The following is a 14816-nucleotide window of genomic DNA, read 5'->3' as shown; positions in this document are numbered from 1 at the left end:
ATGGGAAGTACGAAATTAAACTAACAGCTGACTTTTGAATTCATCATACTGTTTGTGTAGCTTATGAGGTATGTTCTATTGCATTGTTTTATATTGTACTTTGCACTGTTTGGATTCCCCTTTAAAAAGAGAGAAGGGCTCTTTAATTAATAAATAAATAAATCTATATCATTCCTGCTATATATCTATGCAGTCATTGTACCTGTTTATCTTATCCTTATGTCCTTTTCTATCTCGCTTGTTATGTCTGAGTTTTGTGGGGCGTTTGTCGCCAACAATTGTCCCCTTGGGAATTATTTCAGTGTTTAAGAGTTCTTGTATGGAAGTGTATCTTTCTTTTTTATTAATTTTGATTTCCAACAGACTAGATGCTATATGATCAGGCTTCCGTGGAGTCCATTCATGAGAACAACAAATAGAATACAAGTGTAGCACTTAAGGTGAAAACTGGAAAGTTACATTAAATATTTTTTGTTAATTGTAAGCTTTTCGTTAAACTAATGTTTATCCTTGCTTTAATGTTCTGAGTTTTTTTTTTGTTTTTTTTTTTTTACTTTATGCGATTCGATGTTGATAGTGAAAAATAATCAACTGCCAAAGTCGAAATTTCCGGAATAAACTTTGTATCGTCACTTCCATCTTTTTTTCTAGGCCGTTGCGGAAAGCGAGGCTTCATTAAGAGGAAGACTCACGATCGAACACGTCGATAACACTGACCTTTGCTCTTTGGACACACACACAGAGGACAGGAATATTCCTTTTATGCATGCAGGCACGTACACTCACATTAACCGATTAACATTTACACACACATACACGAAACACACACACGCGCACGCATACACACACACAAACATAACTTATTATTATTATTATTGTACACACACACACACACACACATACACACACACACACACCACACACACACACACACACACACACACACACACACACATACACACACTCCCTCTTGTATTCATTCAGTTTTAATTCTTACAAATATCGCTACCTATTGTCTTTTTTCAATATATTATATATAACATCATAGATATGCCATTGTCTCTATAATATTAATTTTTATTAAGAATAATTAAATAGTAGTAATCATTATTCATTATTGTTTATTTTGTCCCTGTCTTTCTGTAGTCAAAGATAGAGGGCGTCAGCTGTATTAAATCACTGCTGTGAATGAGGCCCGAGAAAAACTAGTTTTGTCGACCACTCTCTTCTTAATATTGTCTGTTGTTTTTCACCACTGTTTTTGAACTATGACAATACCTAGTGCTCATATCTTTGGTATTCCATGAAGGTGGGCATAGACTGTCTTAAAGCTTATTTGGATAAGAGTGATCTCCCATCGCCTCACTCACTTGAGGGTGACTACTCTCCCTCACTTTCGTATTTGTCAGTTGATCTGCGTGAAGTTTTCGGTCGAATGTTCATCAGTACATCTGTTACAATATTTGCTACTTTCCTAAATGGATGAATGTGTCTGCGCCACTTTTCATCTTTTCCTCTGTCGTTTTATTTGTACTGTCACATCTCCGCCATATTGTCATTACTTATATGTGAGATCTGCGTATCGACACCCGTTGCTATTTAGTTGGTGTATTTTTGTTCGTTTGTTAATAAAAAGCTTTGAGCCCACCTTGAACGATGAGAAAAAGCGCTATATAAATATAATTATTATTTGCTTTTTATTGATACGTTTAGCTTAGTACAGGTTCTTCAATGGTGCGTGCTAGAGTTTTCACTTTTAGAGAGTTTTCATGAACGAGATGACAGAATAGAAAGGTGAAGTCTTGCTTTTCTGAACACTTTGTTTATTAAGTCAACATATATATCAAATTGTAGTCTCCATACATATCAAGCGAAGTCGCGATGTGGGCCGACCAAAGCAACAAACACCACCATCCTACAATTCATGTTTTAGGTCATCGCTAGAATGCCCTAGGGGTCAAGTGTCATATATGTGTTATTCATTCACTTGTATTTCAGTGTGTTTACAGTAAAACCGAAATATTGTTAACGTGTTGTGATTGATATATGTATTGTCTTGTTACTATTAAGTAGTCTGAAATTGTACACATTACTCCAGCTTAGTGTTGGCTGTTAAAATTCCCTTAAAAGGTTCTCGGGAACTAAACATGTGAAATAAACAAATCAAAACAAACATTAGCTTCAAAGGTTATTAAATTCTTTCTCTTTTCCGGTAACCTCGCGTGGCCCCAGCATCTTAAACAGAAAACACCTAGTTTTGGGAAAAATACGTTTTGATTACACAAAAAACAAGAAAGTTATTATGCTAAAGCAATCAATATTCATCTATTCATTGCAAGTCCTAATGTAACCCTTTAACTCTTATGATCTAGTATCTGGTAAGTCTAGGAAAAAAGAAAAATTTACTGTATAAATTTTTTGCAGAAAGCTTAAAAAGTAGCCTTTTAACCCTCATTCTCGTTTACCTCCCTTGACTTAATAAACAGCTAAGCTGTGTTTTGAAAAGAATAGTTTTAGAATCTTTATTATATTTTTATTTTTCTCGTTTCACCTTACCTTTATGTAATAAGTGGCATTCAAATAAGAAAGATTGTTACCTTGAGTAAGAAACTGGTGTTTCCAGACACGGACCAAGAAGACTGAGGAAGCGGTCACAGTCATCATCCACCAAGAGATGAAACACAGACAGTAAAAAGGAAACATAATCTTTGTCCAGTGCAGTTGACTTATAAAGCTTACTAGTATGGTCGGATCACATGCATGATTACAAGGAATGTACAAATCATTTCTGCATGTATCTTTTAAATAAATTTTATTTTTTGTATCTAATGCTAGTTTTTATTTTAAGCGACAGAAGCACGAGTAAATTGAATAATACTTTTGATAAATATTTATCTTCCTGTTAAATTTATATAAAGCATAAAGAAGTTGTAGTATTTAATTTATAAGGGGCGCTATTACTGACTAAAGTTATCTCCCTGTGTCCTTAAAATAAAAGTCTAAATTCTTGCAGGCAATTTAGAAAATTAGAAAAACAAACAAACAAACAAACAAAAAAAAAACACCAAAATGCTGTTCTGATGAAATCTCTCCGGGTCTCCACAAAACGTTGTAACCTGCAAAATGTTTTTCACAGATCAGGACGCAATATCTTGCTCTAGTACTAGAGGTTCACATAAATCTTAATGGCTAGGGAGACAATGGCTAAGTTGTTAATAAAGTATTTGTTTAAAATTGCTTCTCATGAAAGATAATAATTGAACAAAACTTATTTACTAACCTCCCTGTGTAATTTATATAACATGTGGCTATTAACATGCTTGCTCACTAAAGTCTTTCAAATTTCAAGTAATACAAGACTAAACACATGGTAGTACATACTCACATTCTTCTGATGTTATTTACCAAAAACACACTCATGACTGTATATTAGGTCGGTTTATAGGTCAACAAAGACAAAGACATCAGCAGATAAGTAATTATTGGTTCTATATAAAGCAGTAAACATGGATACAGAAATGGTGCAATACCTGCACCAAGAGACCTTAGAGTGACTTCCAAGTGAACACTAGTCTCTACCTGCTGATCTTTAACTTACCTCAGCAGTTTGTCATGATGTCACATCTAGTTTTAACGGCAACTACTGAGAGAAGGATTAAATTGTTCCTGGTTATAAGGCTTCAAGTCAAAAAGCGAAAAAACGACCGTGGCTCGCACTATGTCTGGAGGCGTTTTCCGAACCTGGCAGACAGAATATTCTGTGTTTATGTGTGTGTGTGAGTGAGAGAGAGATCGGCATACTTAAAAATACCTTTAATGATTAAAGCAAGTTGATAAGTTGTCGACAGTGGTAGACGTTCATCATCACCGTTTGTCTCAGTGACCACGGTACAGGTGTAGTTACTGTCGTGTGTCGTCTGCTGTGCTGCTATGATGTGTAGCTCCCCAGTAGAGCTGTTCACTTTCCCTGACCACGTGATGGAAGCAGGAGGCGGGTTGCTGTCAGCGTCACACACAAACGTCACATTGTGACCCTTGATGACCTCAGAGTAGATGGACAGTGGCTGACCCTGATTGTCACTCCGTGTTATCCTGATAACCGGGCGATCTGTAAACAAGCCGATTGAATGTGATTCGTCGCACATATCAACTATCCAAACAGACAAGTGGCTAGCACAGAAGTAACTATTTTTGTGGACATAAATAATGAGCGCGTTTAAACTTTAAACTCATTTATTGCAAAAGATTAATTGCTTTCGATCACTCAGTAACTTTGTTGATAACATTTATTTTTGTTGAATAAATATGCTCACAGTAAACCTGTAATTGCAATGTGTCACTGGAGACAACTTCACCATCACTGTACATCGCCTCACACCTCACTCGGCTTCCATGATGTTCCCTGGTCGCTCTAGTGATGATCAGGCTACTGCCATCAGGGAACCCGCCTGCATTTTCTGGCCACGTGTACTTTATTACACCAGACCGCTCATTGCTCGCACACTTTAAAGTAGCATTTGTTTCCTCCATTAACGGATTTCTGCCACCGACTGTAAGGATGTTGACAGAAACTGTTAAAATACATGAGACTGTAAGTAACGTTCAATGAAAGCCAATTTGCCTTTGCAGCAACTAACAGCCAACAAGTTATGTCTGGCTGCTCACTTCAACAAGTTCTATGCAAACAAAGGTATATGTAACGTATAAGTACTTAGTAAGAGGGTAAGGCGGGAAGGTCGACAACCGTGGTTGATCTGATCTAGAGTAGTGGGTAGGAAGTTGTTTGCCCTTGAGCAAATGACGTTAATTGTGATGTCAAAATAAGTTGACGAAAAATATAGAGGAAAATAACGTTGAGGAAAAGCGGCAGGCGGAGAGCTAACGGCGGAACAGAAGTTGGAATTCGTGGTTTTTCTCTGCACTTACTCACTACAGCTGCGACCGCGGAATACGTATTACCGGGGAAGTAATACTGTGTTTATACTACAGAGGATATACTTCACAGATCGTGATTTACCGTAGTCCGTGTCCTCGCCGTAGGGAGCTCTGTGGCTTGGGCATCCCGCAGTACAATTTCTTGGTGGGGCCAAGAAACCACACACTGGTGTCAGCGAGAAAACAACGGTCCCAGAACAGCAATCTTGGTGCAAAACTGGTGCACCGACCACCATTAGTCGCCCGGAAAGGACAGTTCCAAACAGCCTGAGAGTAAGCTCCGGTGGAGGGAAGGTTTTCTCCCGGCCTTCAGCTAACCTATCATCATTCTGCTAAACACCCAGGAGGCAACCGCATGTGCAAGTCCGTGACGTTCTGCCTGTAAACTGTCGGTATCGTAAAAACACTTTTTTAAAAATGATAAATCGACTTCTAGGAAAGAGGATTAGTGTTACTCATTAGAATACAGGACTTGGGAGGGTTGCAAAGACTTTAATATAAAAAGGTTTGGGTTTCGTCAAGAACGAACATTTTTTACTATAATACAATGGATATTAACATTGGTAATTCATCAAGAAAGGACAGCACCGGAGACAGCGGAATACTTGATCAGTGACCGTTTTTATGGGAATCAACTTTATTGTTAACTCTAATAGTATGTTGGATGAATGATATAATATATTGGTAATATATCTTGTGTGGCGAAAGAAGGAGTGAATATCTGATTGTTGATACTTTGTCCTTTTTCATTTAAAACTGTTTTTGAATTCAATAATTATTGGTGCCTCTAAGGAGGTACGCCCACCCTCAAGCGATCTGATTGTATTGGTTTTTGGACAGAATGCGGACGGTCCGTGACACACCCTTAGCTGGCGACCCTGATGTCAACTGTGAGACCTATGGAGCAATGGCTACAAAACACTCTTATAGCAGTGTGTGTGTGTATACAATTGTGTGTGTAAGTGATCAGCTTGCTAACCAGAGCGAATACAGTAAATGCAGTAAAAATGCAGAACAGGGGACTGTACAGACGATAGAGACCATGTACGACAGAGAGCCCCTAGTACAGCTAGCGGCAGGAAAGAACCAACGGGCGATCATCCAATAAGTCTCGTAGAAGTGGTCAGAGTTGTCTGCCCAATGAATGGAGGACTATATCGAGCACAGACTATAGCAGACTAAAAAGTGCGAAAATCGACTCCAAATTAGCAAGAAAAAAGGGACCCAACGCCCTAGCTCATGACAGTTCTACAATAAAAGCAGGTTATTGAAATTTCCTACGTATAATATTGAGGGACTTTCTGGCGACAGTAAGACAAATGCGCTCTCACTTAATTGCTGATACATTTGATATTTATCGTTCTACTTGTAGAAATATTCTGTAAAACAGTACCCTAGGCCATGTTCCCAAATTTCAAACTTTTTACTTCCCTGCTCTTAAATTGGCAGATTTCCCCGGCAGGCTTTCTGGTAGTATAGCTTTATTAATTAAGATTTACTACAATCAGTTTGGTACACAGATTTGTGTTGAGCTTGAGAACATGGTTGCTGTCAAGATTATAAAACAACTGATGGGTACACACCAAGATGTTGTACTTCTGGGGCTGTATATCCCCCGCCTAATTCCCCTTACTATAAAGACCCTGATATATACAATGGCATAGCCATATTAGAGGACTGTATACTTGAGGTGTCAAAACAACTAGGTGAATTACCATTTATTATTATAGGTGATCTGAATGCAAGGACATGATCTGAAAATGTGAGAACAGTTAATGATGTCCCTGTTACTCTAGACTGTGGTGTTCATGATGACAGTAGTATAGACCAAAAGTGTGTCCCTAATTTATGTGGTTTCCAAAGATGCTTTGCTGATGTAGCAATTAATGTTTTTGGATGTTACTTGCTACAGGTCTGCAATGAATTTAACTTGGTGATTCTTAATGTTTTGAAAATATTGCACTCTTCTAGTCATAATGCTTTTAGTGGAAATTTTACTTATATCTCAAACACAATTTGCAGTGTTATTGATTATTTAATTGTTTCTGAAACTTTACTCAGAATTAGCCATCTTCTCTCAGCTTTACCCATTGTGGAATCTAAACACATGCCTTAACTCTTTTTGATAGTGGTAGTTGAGACATACAGACTACAAAATTTAATTTTGTTAAATTTATATGGAAATATAAGTTTGGAAAGGTCTTAGAGTTTCAGAATAATCTTCTAAGTGATGAAGTGCAACGTCTCTTTAAGAAGGCTAAGAATTTTATTGTTAAGGACATAAATACTGACCTTGCAATGTTTACTGATGGCTTTGACTGTGTTACAATTGTATACAAAAGGCGAGAGAAATAAAAGGTTGGTTTGATGCAGAATGTAGAGAAAGTAAGAAACATCTGCGCAAGATCCTGAAGAAATTTTGTACAACACAGGCGGATGAGGACAGATATAAATATCTGCAAAAAAGGGAAAATCTCCAAAATATTGTTTTGTAAGAAAAAGGCAGGTCATAAAAACTCTTTAGTAAGCTGTCTCAAAGAAAATATAACTGATTCTAAATGGTTCTGGCAAACTGTTAAAACTATCTAGAGGAAAATTTAACTGTATTGTAATCTACAGAATGTGGGTCCTGTGCACAATGGCTAACTGTGCTAGCATACACTGATCCAGCATGCGCCCACACACCTAATTACAACACATTCAATACACATCTTACTAACAATTAAAAGAATGAAATTAAACAATACATGAATATATATATATGCCATACATTAGGTTATTACATAAATCATGAAACTTATCTCTGAGGTGTCTCTTCGTGTTACTGTTCTCCTGGTGATAATTCCACAGTGCATAAGTTCATCAAAGTTCACAAGTTAGAGCTCACAAATTCCAATGTTCAGTAGATCACTAAAGATAACAACTCACTGTTAATTCCAACGTTCACTAGTTCACCAAAGTTCAAAATTCACTGTTACTTATAATGTTCTGCATTCCCTACTTCATATACCATAATATCTCAAGTCCCTTGGACCCTTTTACGTCTTCTGTCAGACGGACCTTCTGTCGGCCACTCACTAGCCAGCTACCTGGAAAAGTGACATTTCTACCCCTGTACCAGACTTTTCTCATTTCTCCCTTCCGGTCTATCTTCCTCCCGGTGACCTTGGACATGTAGAAAGGGTCTAAAGGCATTATTTTAAGGGGCGTTGGTCTCCTTGGGTGATACCCGGCCTTCCGCTGGAAAATAAGGGGTAGGACTGTTATACAGTTATCTCCCCTGGCCGCTTACATGGATGTTTTTGCTAGCCCCGACTGGCCACCGGTGCTGAATAGGGAGCTAGATGTTTGTCGCGTCTGTCGGGCTGATGTGCTGCCAGCTTGACCAGTTCACGACGTATTGTCTCTATCCTACAGCTCTAATCAAAACTTTGCCCTAACAAAGTAACCAAACACATTAAACACACTAAACGCACTAAAAGTAGACAATAGATTTTCTACATGTATCCCCTATCCCTCTGGAACAATGGTTTAAATATTTTAATTTTGTTGATAATCCAAACCAAAAATTGACAGACAACAGTAGTAAAACAGAGGATACTAATAGTAATGCAAAGGAAAATGATAAGGCACCAAACAGTGTTATCTCAAAAAGGAAAATTGTAAATGTTCTGAGATCTTTAAAAAAAAAAACAAGAAGGCTGCTGGACCAGATGGCAATAGGAGAACTCTATAAATATGCATTCGATTCTGCCTTTTCTCATCACATACTTTAACTACCTTTTTGACAATAGTCTGCATCCTGACCTGTCAACTGAATCAGGGATACAACTGTTACATAAAAAAAGGGTATCCTAGTAAACCAGAAAATTAGTGAAGCATTTCCTTGCTAAATGTCTGTAGCAAAATATATAGTGGTCTTTTAAATAAGAGAATCACAGACTGTGTGGAGGACAAGAAGAAAATTTGGAAAGAACAAGCAGGGTTTAGGAGAGTGTACAGTACCATAGATCCAGCATTTGTTCTTATGGCTTTGATTCAGAAGCAGCTACCTAATCATAAAAAAAAACTTTATGTTGCTTTCATTGACTTTTATCAGGCATTTGACATGGTTTCAAGTAACAAATTATGGAATGTACTAAAAAAAATGGTTTAAAAAGAAAATTCGTCTCAGCAAATCAAAGCATGTGCAATAATGTTAAGGCTAGAGACCGAGCTGGTGCAAAGCTGTCTGATTATATCGAATCTCCCAGTGGTTTACAGCTAACCCCGAAACTTATTAGGGTATTTTGCTGATGATGTTGCCCTTGTATGAGATACAATCATTAGACTGCAGAACCAGTGTAACATTCTTTACCAGTGCCCAGAGTCTTTAAATCTTTCTTTCAACCTAGATAAATTGAATTTCTTTATTTTTCAAAATGGTGGTGTCATATCTTTTCGGGGAAAATAGTTCTTTCGTAATTCTCCTTTAAAATTTGTGAATGTATACAAATACTTTGGTATAGTTTTCTCCATAAGGTGTATTTTTACACATGCATTAGAACATATAGTTTAAAATGCAAAGAGGGGAATAAAAAATATTCTTAAACTGTTATGGTACATTGGTGATATATCAGCAAACCGGTTTTTCCAACTTTTTGTTGCTCAGATCTATTCAAATCTTTTGCATGGCTCTGAAATTTGGGGTCTGTGCACCAGTAGTGATAGCATTAAGAAGTTTCACACTTTTGAAATTAAAAGCTTTTTAAGAGTCATATCAAGGACACCTAATTCGCTGACATATGGGGAGTGTGGTAGAATCCCTTTGTCTGTCAATGCATCAGTGCATTTGGTTGGATATTTGCTCCGTCTGCTAAGAATGCCACAAACTAGAATCCAGAAGAAAGCCAAGTAATGCTAACACTTCTATACGAACAAAACAAGAAAACATGGCTAAACTTTATTATGATATTTTTGTATAAATACAGTTTTGGCATGGTGTGGGAAAGTCAAGGTAAAATAATGTTGCTGTACATCTTACATATTTGTACTATCGAGAAGTAATTACAAAATAAAAATACAAATCAGTGAACATGTAGACAGAACAGATAACTTAAGTTTAACATCCTACGTGGTCTAAAAGCCACTATAAAGAGACCACCAACTTAGGCTGACAAATATGATAATTTCTCACTTACCTCAGCTTTCTTATCAAACCCAGGCGTAGCTCAAAAATGAACAAATACGGCTGGAAGGCTGGAAATATTTACGACTGCTTATATGCGTGATATTGGTACAATAGGGACAATGTATTTATGTGTTTACTTGTGTGTTTCTGTGTGTGTTTGTTTGTGAGAGAGATAACAATAAGAATACCTTTAACAATAAATGTAATCTTGAAAGATGCCCTCAGTGGTAGGCGTTTATCCTCATCATCTGTTTCAGTGACCACGGTACAGGTGTAGTTACCGTTATGGGTTGTCTTCTCTGCTGCTATGATGTGTAGCTCCCCAGTAGTGCTGTTTACTTTCCCTGACCACGTGATGGAAGCAGGAGGCGGGTTGCTGTCAGCGTCACACACAAACGTCACATTGTGACCCTTGATGACCTCAGAGTAGGTGGACAGTGGCTGACCCTGATTATCACTCCGTGTTATCCTGATAACTGGGTCATCTGTAAAGTCAACGAAGCAGGAATTTATAATTCTTCAAAAATAATAACCTGTCAATGTGCCTTTCTCGATCCTAACTTTACTTTTTTCATTGGAATTTTACTTTGATTAACTAATTTTATTAACATTAGATAGACAAACGCACTAACACATTTAAAGAAAGAGGTGAGAGCCACGAATGATAGCTCCTACTGAGGAAGCTTTTCTCTTGTTCATTCACATATCCTAAACTTGACACTTTTTTGGTAAAGACTAAATTTCTAAAAAACTAAGTGGCCCTTATTAATAACATTCATTGCCGGTGGATCCCAATACTCACAGTAAACCTGTAATTGCAGTGTGTCACTGGAGACAACTTCACCATCACTATACATCGCCTCACACCTCACTCGGCTTCCATTATGTTCCCTGGTCACTCTAGTGATGATCAGGCTACTGCCATCAGGGAACCCGCCTGCATTTTCTGGCCACGTGTACTTTATTACACCAGACCGCATATTGCTCGCACACGTTAAAGTAGCATTTGTTTCCTCCATTAAAGGATATCTTCTACCTTTTGTATTGATGGTGATAAAGACTGTTAAAAATACAAGAAATTATGTTTTACATTTCACTGAAAACAATATGCACTCACAGAAAGACTGCTCCCCACATTTTTTTTAAATGTATGGTAAACAATGTATACCTTACATACAGTTCACATCCATACTTAAATTTTCTTGTCAATTAATAAAAATGTCTAGGTGGATACAAAATTATCCTTAAATGTGTTATTAACACAAACAGAGCATGGGTAGCATCAAAATATTTTGTAATTAAAGTCCCTTTTTTATAGCAAATAGCAGGTTTTTTTATTGGTCGGTTTCCTTAGCTAAATATTGTATAAACAAGATTATTTCCCTTATGCAATTTTTCGTGACTAAGGAACAAAGGTTGACAAAGTCTTCCATCCATAAACTATATCTAATAGTATTTACTAGTTCAGAGTACAATACCTTGAAGAAATACACAGGTGCTGCCGAGGTTTTAGTAAACAGTGTTAAGAAATAAACAAAATTTAATGCTAGCAAGGCAGCAGTTATCAAACTAGTATCATATACAAAACGTTCTTTTGGCCAATACTTACCATGACGCCTGACTATGAACATTAGAGACAGGTCCCCAAGGTCATTACTAAAAATAACTTTATAGATTCCTTCATCAGCCTTTGTCATGTTGATCGTCGTGATGTTGCAGATTACTAAAGAGGGAAAAGTGCTGCTTTCCTCACACGTGACAATAATCTTCTCCCATGCTGATATCCCTTCGGTGCTAACGTTGGTGTATTGCCCAAGGTAGAGAGTGTTTTTGACACTCGGTTTTGGGTATGCTATCAGTTGAACACGCCAAAGGTCTTTGCTTACATCAAAAGTTAAAACTGAAGGAGCACCTAAACACGAGGAAGATAACTGTCATTAGTCTTCACCATGAACAAAAAGACAAGAAGAAATCCACGCCTATCCAGCCTCTACACAGCCACAAATATATGACGCAAGTACAATGGATTAATCTATTTAACTACAATTTAATTTTTAATTTAACCAATATTTACACTTCAAATCTCATTCAAAAAGCAAACAACTTTTACATGGAAACAGCTCCTACTGTATTATCTATAAGACGACTGCGTTTACAAGTTCTCCAGTGACTTATAAAGTGTGTTACATAAATTTATTCAATATTTTAGGTGTTGAAATATGTAGATATGTTTAGTATGCACATATAAATAATCATCACTTTTCTTATAACAATATGTTTTCATACTGTTTACTACAAAGTTTTACATAACTATATGGTAAAATGTAATGTTAAATTTCGCCAGCAGTGTGGAACCTAAATTTGTCAAAGAAACCTATATATATATGCAGCTTACTATTGAACTATAAATGAAGTTCCTTTGCCAATATGTACAATTTAGTCTCTTGAATACACTGGGTAGCCCGTGCTCGCAGAAATACTTACACTCAACGTAAAGCCTAATGCTACGACTTTCTTGTCCAACTCCGTTGTCCACCTCACACCTGTAGTCACCTGCAGCCTCGCAAGGTGCTGCAGTCAAGTCATATGTTAACGCCACACTTGGATCAGGAGTTTGAACTGCACCTCGAGGCCTGCTGGCGACCTCTTGCTTGTCGTTGGAAACACTGACAATCGTCATGTGAGGTGATGGCCTCCCCTTAGCTTCACAGCGCATGTGCACGCTAGAGTTTTCAGCAACGGTCACAACCGTTCTGGCTTCAGCGTTTATTTTGAAGTTCAATACGTGGGCTCGGTCTAAAATCAGGAAAACAACAATGAAATAACTCGTTTTAAGAGCAAAACATTATTTAATAGCTTAAGTTCTACCTAAGAAGAAAACAGAACTCGGTACTCAAAAACTGTCATTTATGGAAGAAAGATACATACTGGTAATGTGTTGGTTTAATGGTTTTATCCATATTTATGCATTTGACTTTATATTAAGGAAAAATAAACAACATTGAAAAGGTTTTATTTTTAGTTCTAAAATAACTTTACCTTCATATTTAAAGAAGTTTATGAAATATTCTAGTTTTATTACGCAGTGATAGATATGTCTTTTAAAAGATAAATTTCTATTCCACTATTAATGATATGTATGAAGACAAATATGTGTTACATATATAATAATGCAAAATATGATAATCACATTTTACAATGACTTCAAAGCTGTATGTCGAATTTAGCGTCAGACGGCCATCACTGGACAGTGGCTTAGAAGACACAATACAGATGTACCGACCATTGTGAAAGGTCTTATTTGCAGAGGATATTTGTAACTGTCCGGTTGCACTGTTAACCGGTCCAGACCATCTTGCAGAAGCAGGAGGAGGGTTGCTGTCAGCCTCACAGTAAAGAATGACTTGCTGGTATTGGCTGACAACACAGCGACTTGGACTGGACTCCAGAGGTTCACACGTGTTTCCTTCCCATTTTATTCTAACCACAGGGCGATCTGCAAAGATGTCAAAGCAATTGAAGAGCATATTCCTCACAAATTTATTTTAAGTAATTATATTGTATTGGTTATGCTATATATATATTTGTTCCTGATAGGAATACATTTAGCTTCATTATTCTTTCGCTTCTGTTGCACATTCCCATTAAAAACAACATGAACGCGACTTAAACAGCAATAATAATCATAATAATCATAATAATCATAATAATAATTTTTATCACTTTGAGTAGAACAGAAGGAAAAACTTTTGTTTTCACTAGTCTAAAAACAAGTGTTTAGAATACAATAATGTTCCACACCATTGCTTAGTAAGCGTAAGGAAGCAACAACTTTAGGTATAGAAATAAGTTTTGTGTAGTAGAGTTTTTTGTAGATTAAAGCACTGGCCATTGTCTTTGTTGATAAAGAGTTTGAAAAAAAATTAGAATAACATGATATATAATTAACTCTGCGTTCTATAAGAACATTGCATAAATATTCGACGGTTATTATATATTTAATCTTTCTTCAGCCGCACCTTCTCAGACTACACGCCCTTTCACATATCGTTTTATGACCGGCTTAAGCAGAATCTTTATCATGGACAATTCATGGAAGAATAGTTAATTCAATATAAATATCTCTTATAAATAGTCAGTATTATCAAGCAAATCTCTCAATTCTAGTATCTGTTTTCTGCCCTGTATTTTGATGTATTTTCTAATTTAAGTAGCTATGATGACATTTAGCTATCACGTGTTTTTTTTTTCATTTAAAATAGATCCAAATTAATTACATTACTTTCTTGCACTCTTACAATAAACATTCATTGCCAATGTGTCACTTGTAATAATTTCCTTTCTCGGAGGCTGTCCATGACTGGCCATACACCTCACTCTGCCTCCATTGTGTGATCTGGTCAGGTTGTCAAAGATGAGGTATTCACCAGAAGGACGACCTCCTGCAGTCTCTGGCCAAGAGAAGTTAAGATGTGACAGACCTCGCTGTGAGGAGACGCATTTCAGTGTAACATTGGTTCCCTCCATCAGTGGGTAGGCAAGGCTGGTAGAGTTTGTCTCCACAACGATGAAAAGAGAGGAGCTTGCTGAAATAAAGACACATAGAGTGATGCGCTACCCATGGGATAAGATTTTTAGTTCATGGAAGAAGTAAGTTTTACTCATTAACAAATACATAGCAAGACGAGTACTGTATGCAGCATATACATAA

General features: G+C 36.9%; 1 protein-coding gene and 1 long non-coding RNA gene across 2 annotated transcripts in view; both read right to left on the bottom strand.

Moving 5' to 3' along the window:
* Window positions 1-14749, bottom strand: part of LOC112567622 (putative DMBT1-like protein) — a 90001-nt gene extending 75252 nt beyond the window's left edge. Inside the window, exons 1-2 of the mRNA XM_025244315.1 lie at window positions 14404-14749; window positions 13296-13601 (exon numbers count right to left, since the gene is read on the bottom strand). Coding sequence (XP_025100100.1) covers window positions 13296-13601; window positions 14404-14632 — 535 coding nt within the window. The 5' untranslated portion in view covers window positions 14633-14749. The remainder of the gene's footprint in view (window positions 1-13295; window positions 13602-14403) is intronic.
* On the bottom strand, window positions 4440-10525 carry LOC112569416. Its single transcript, XR_003100419.1, has 3 exons — window positions 10294-10525; window positions 7228-7391; window positions 4440-4571 (listed from the first exon to the last, which is right to left on the bottom strand). It is a non-coding gene; the product is annotated as an uncharacterized LOC112569416 (long non-coding RNA).
* Window positions 14750-14816: the final 67 nt, after the last annotated feature.

This window comes from Pomacea canaliculata, linkage group LG7 (assembly GCF_003073045.1).
Source record: "Pomacea canaliculata isolate SZHN2017 linkage group LG7, ASM307304v1, whole genome shotgun sequence".
NCBI classification, from domain to species: Eukaryota; Metazoa; Mollusca; class Gastropoda; order Architaenioglossa; family Ampullariidae; genus Pomacea; species Pomacea canaliculata.
This window is presented reverse-complemented; position numbering and strand designations above follow the sequence as displayed.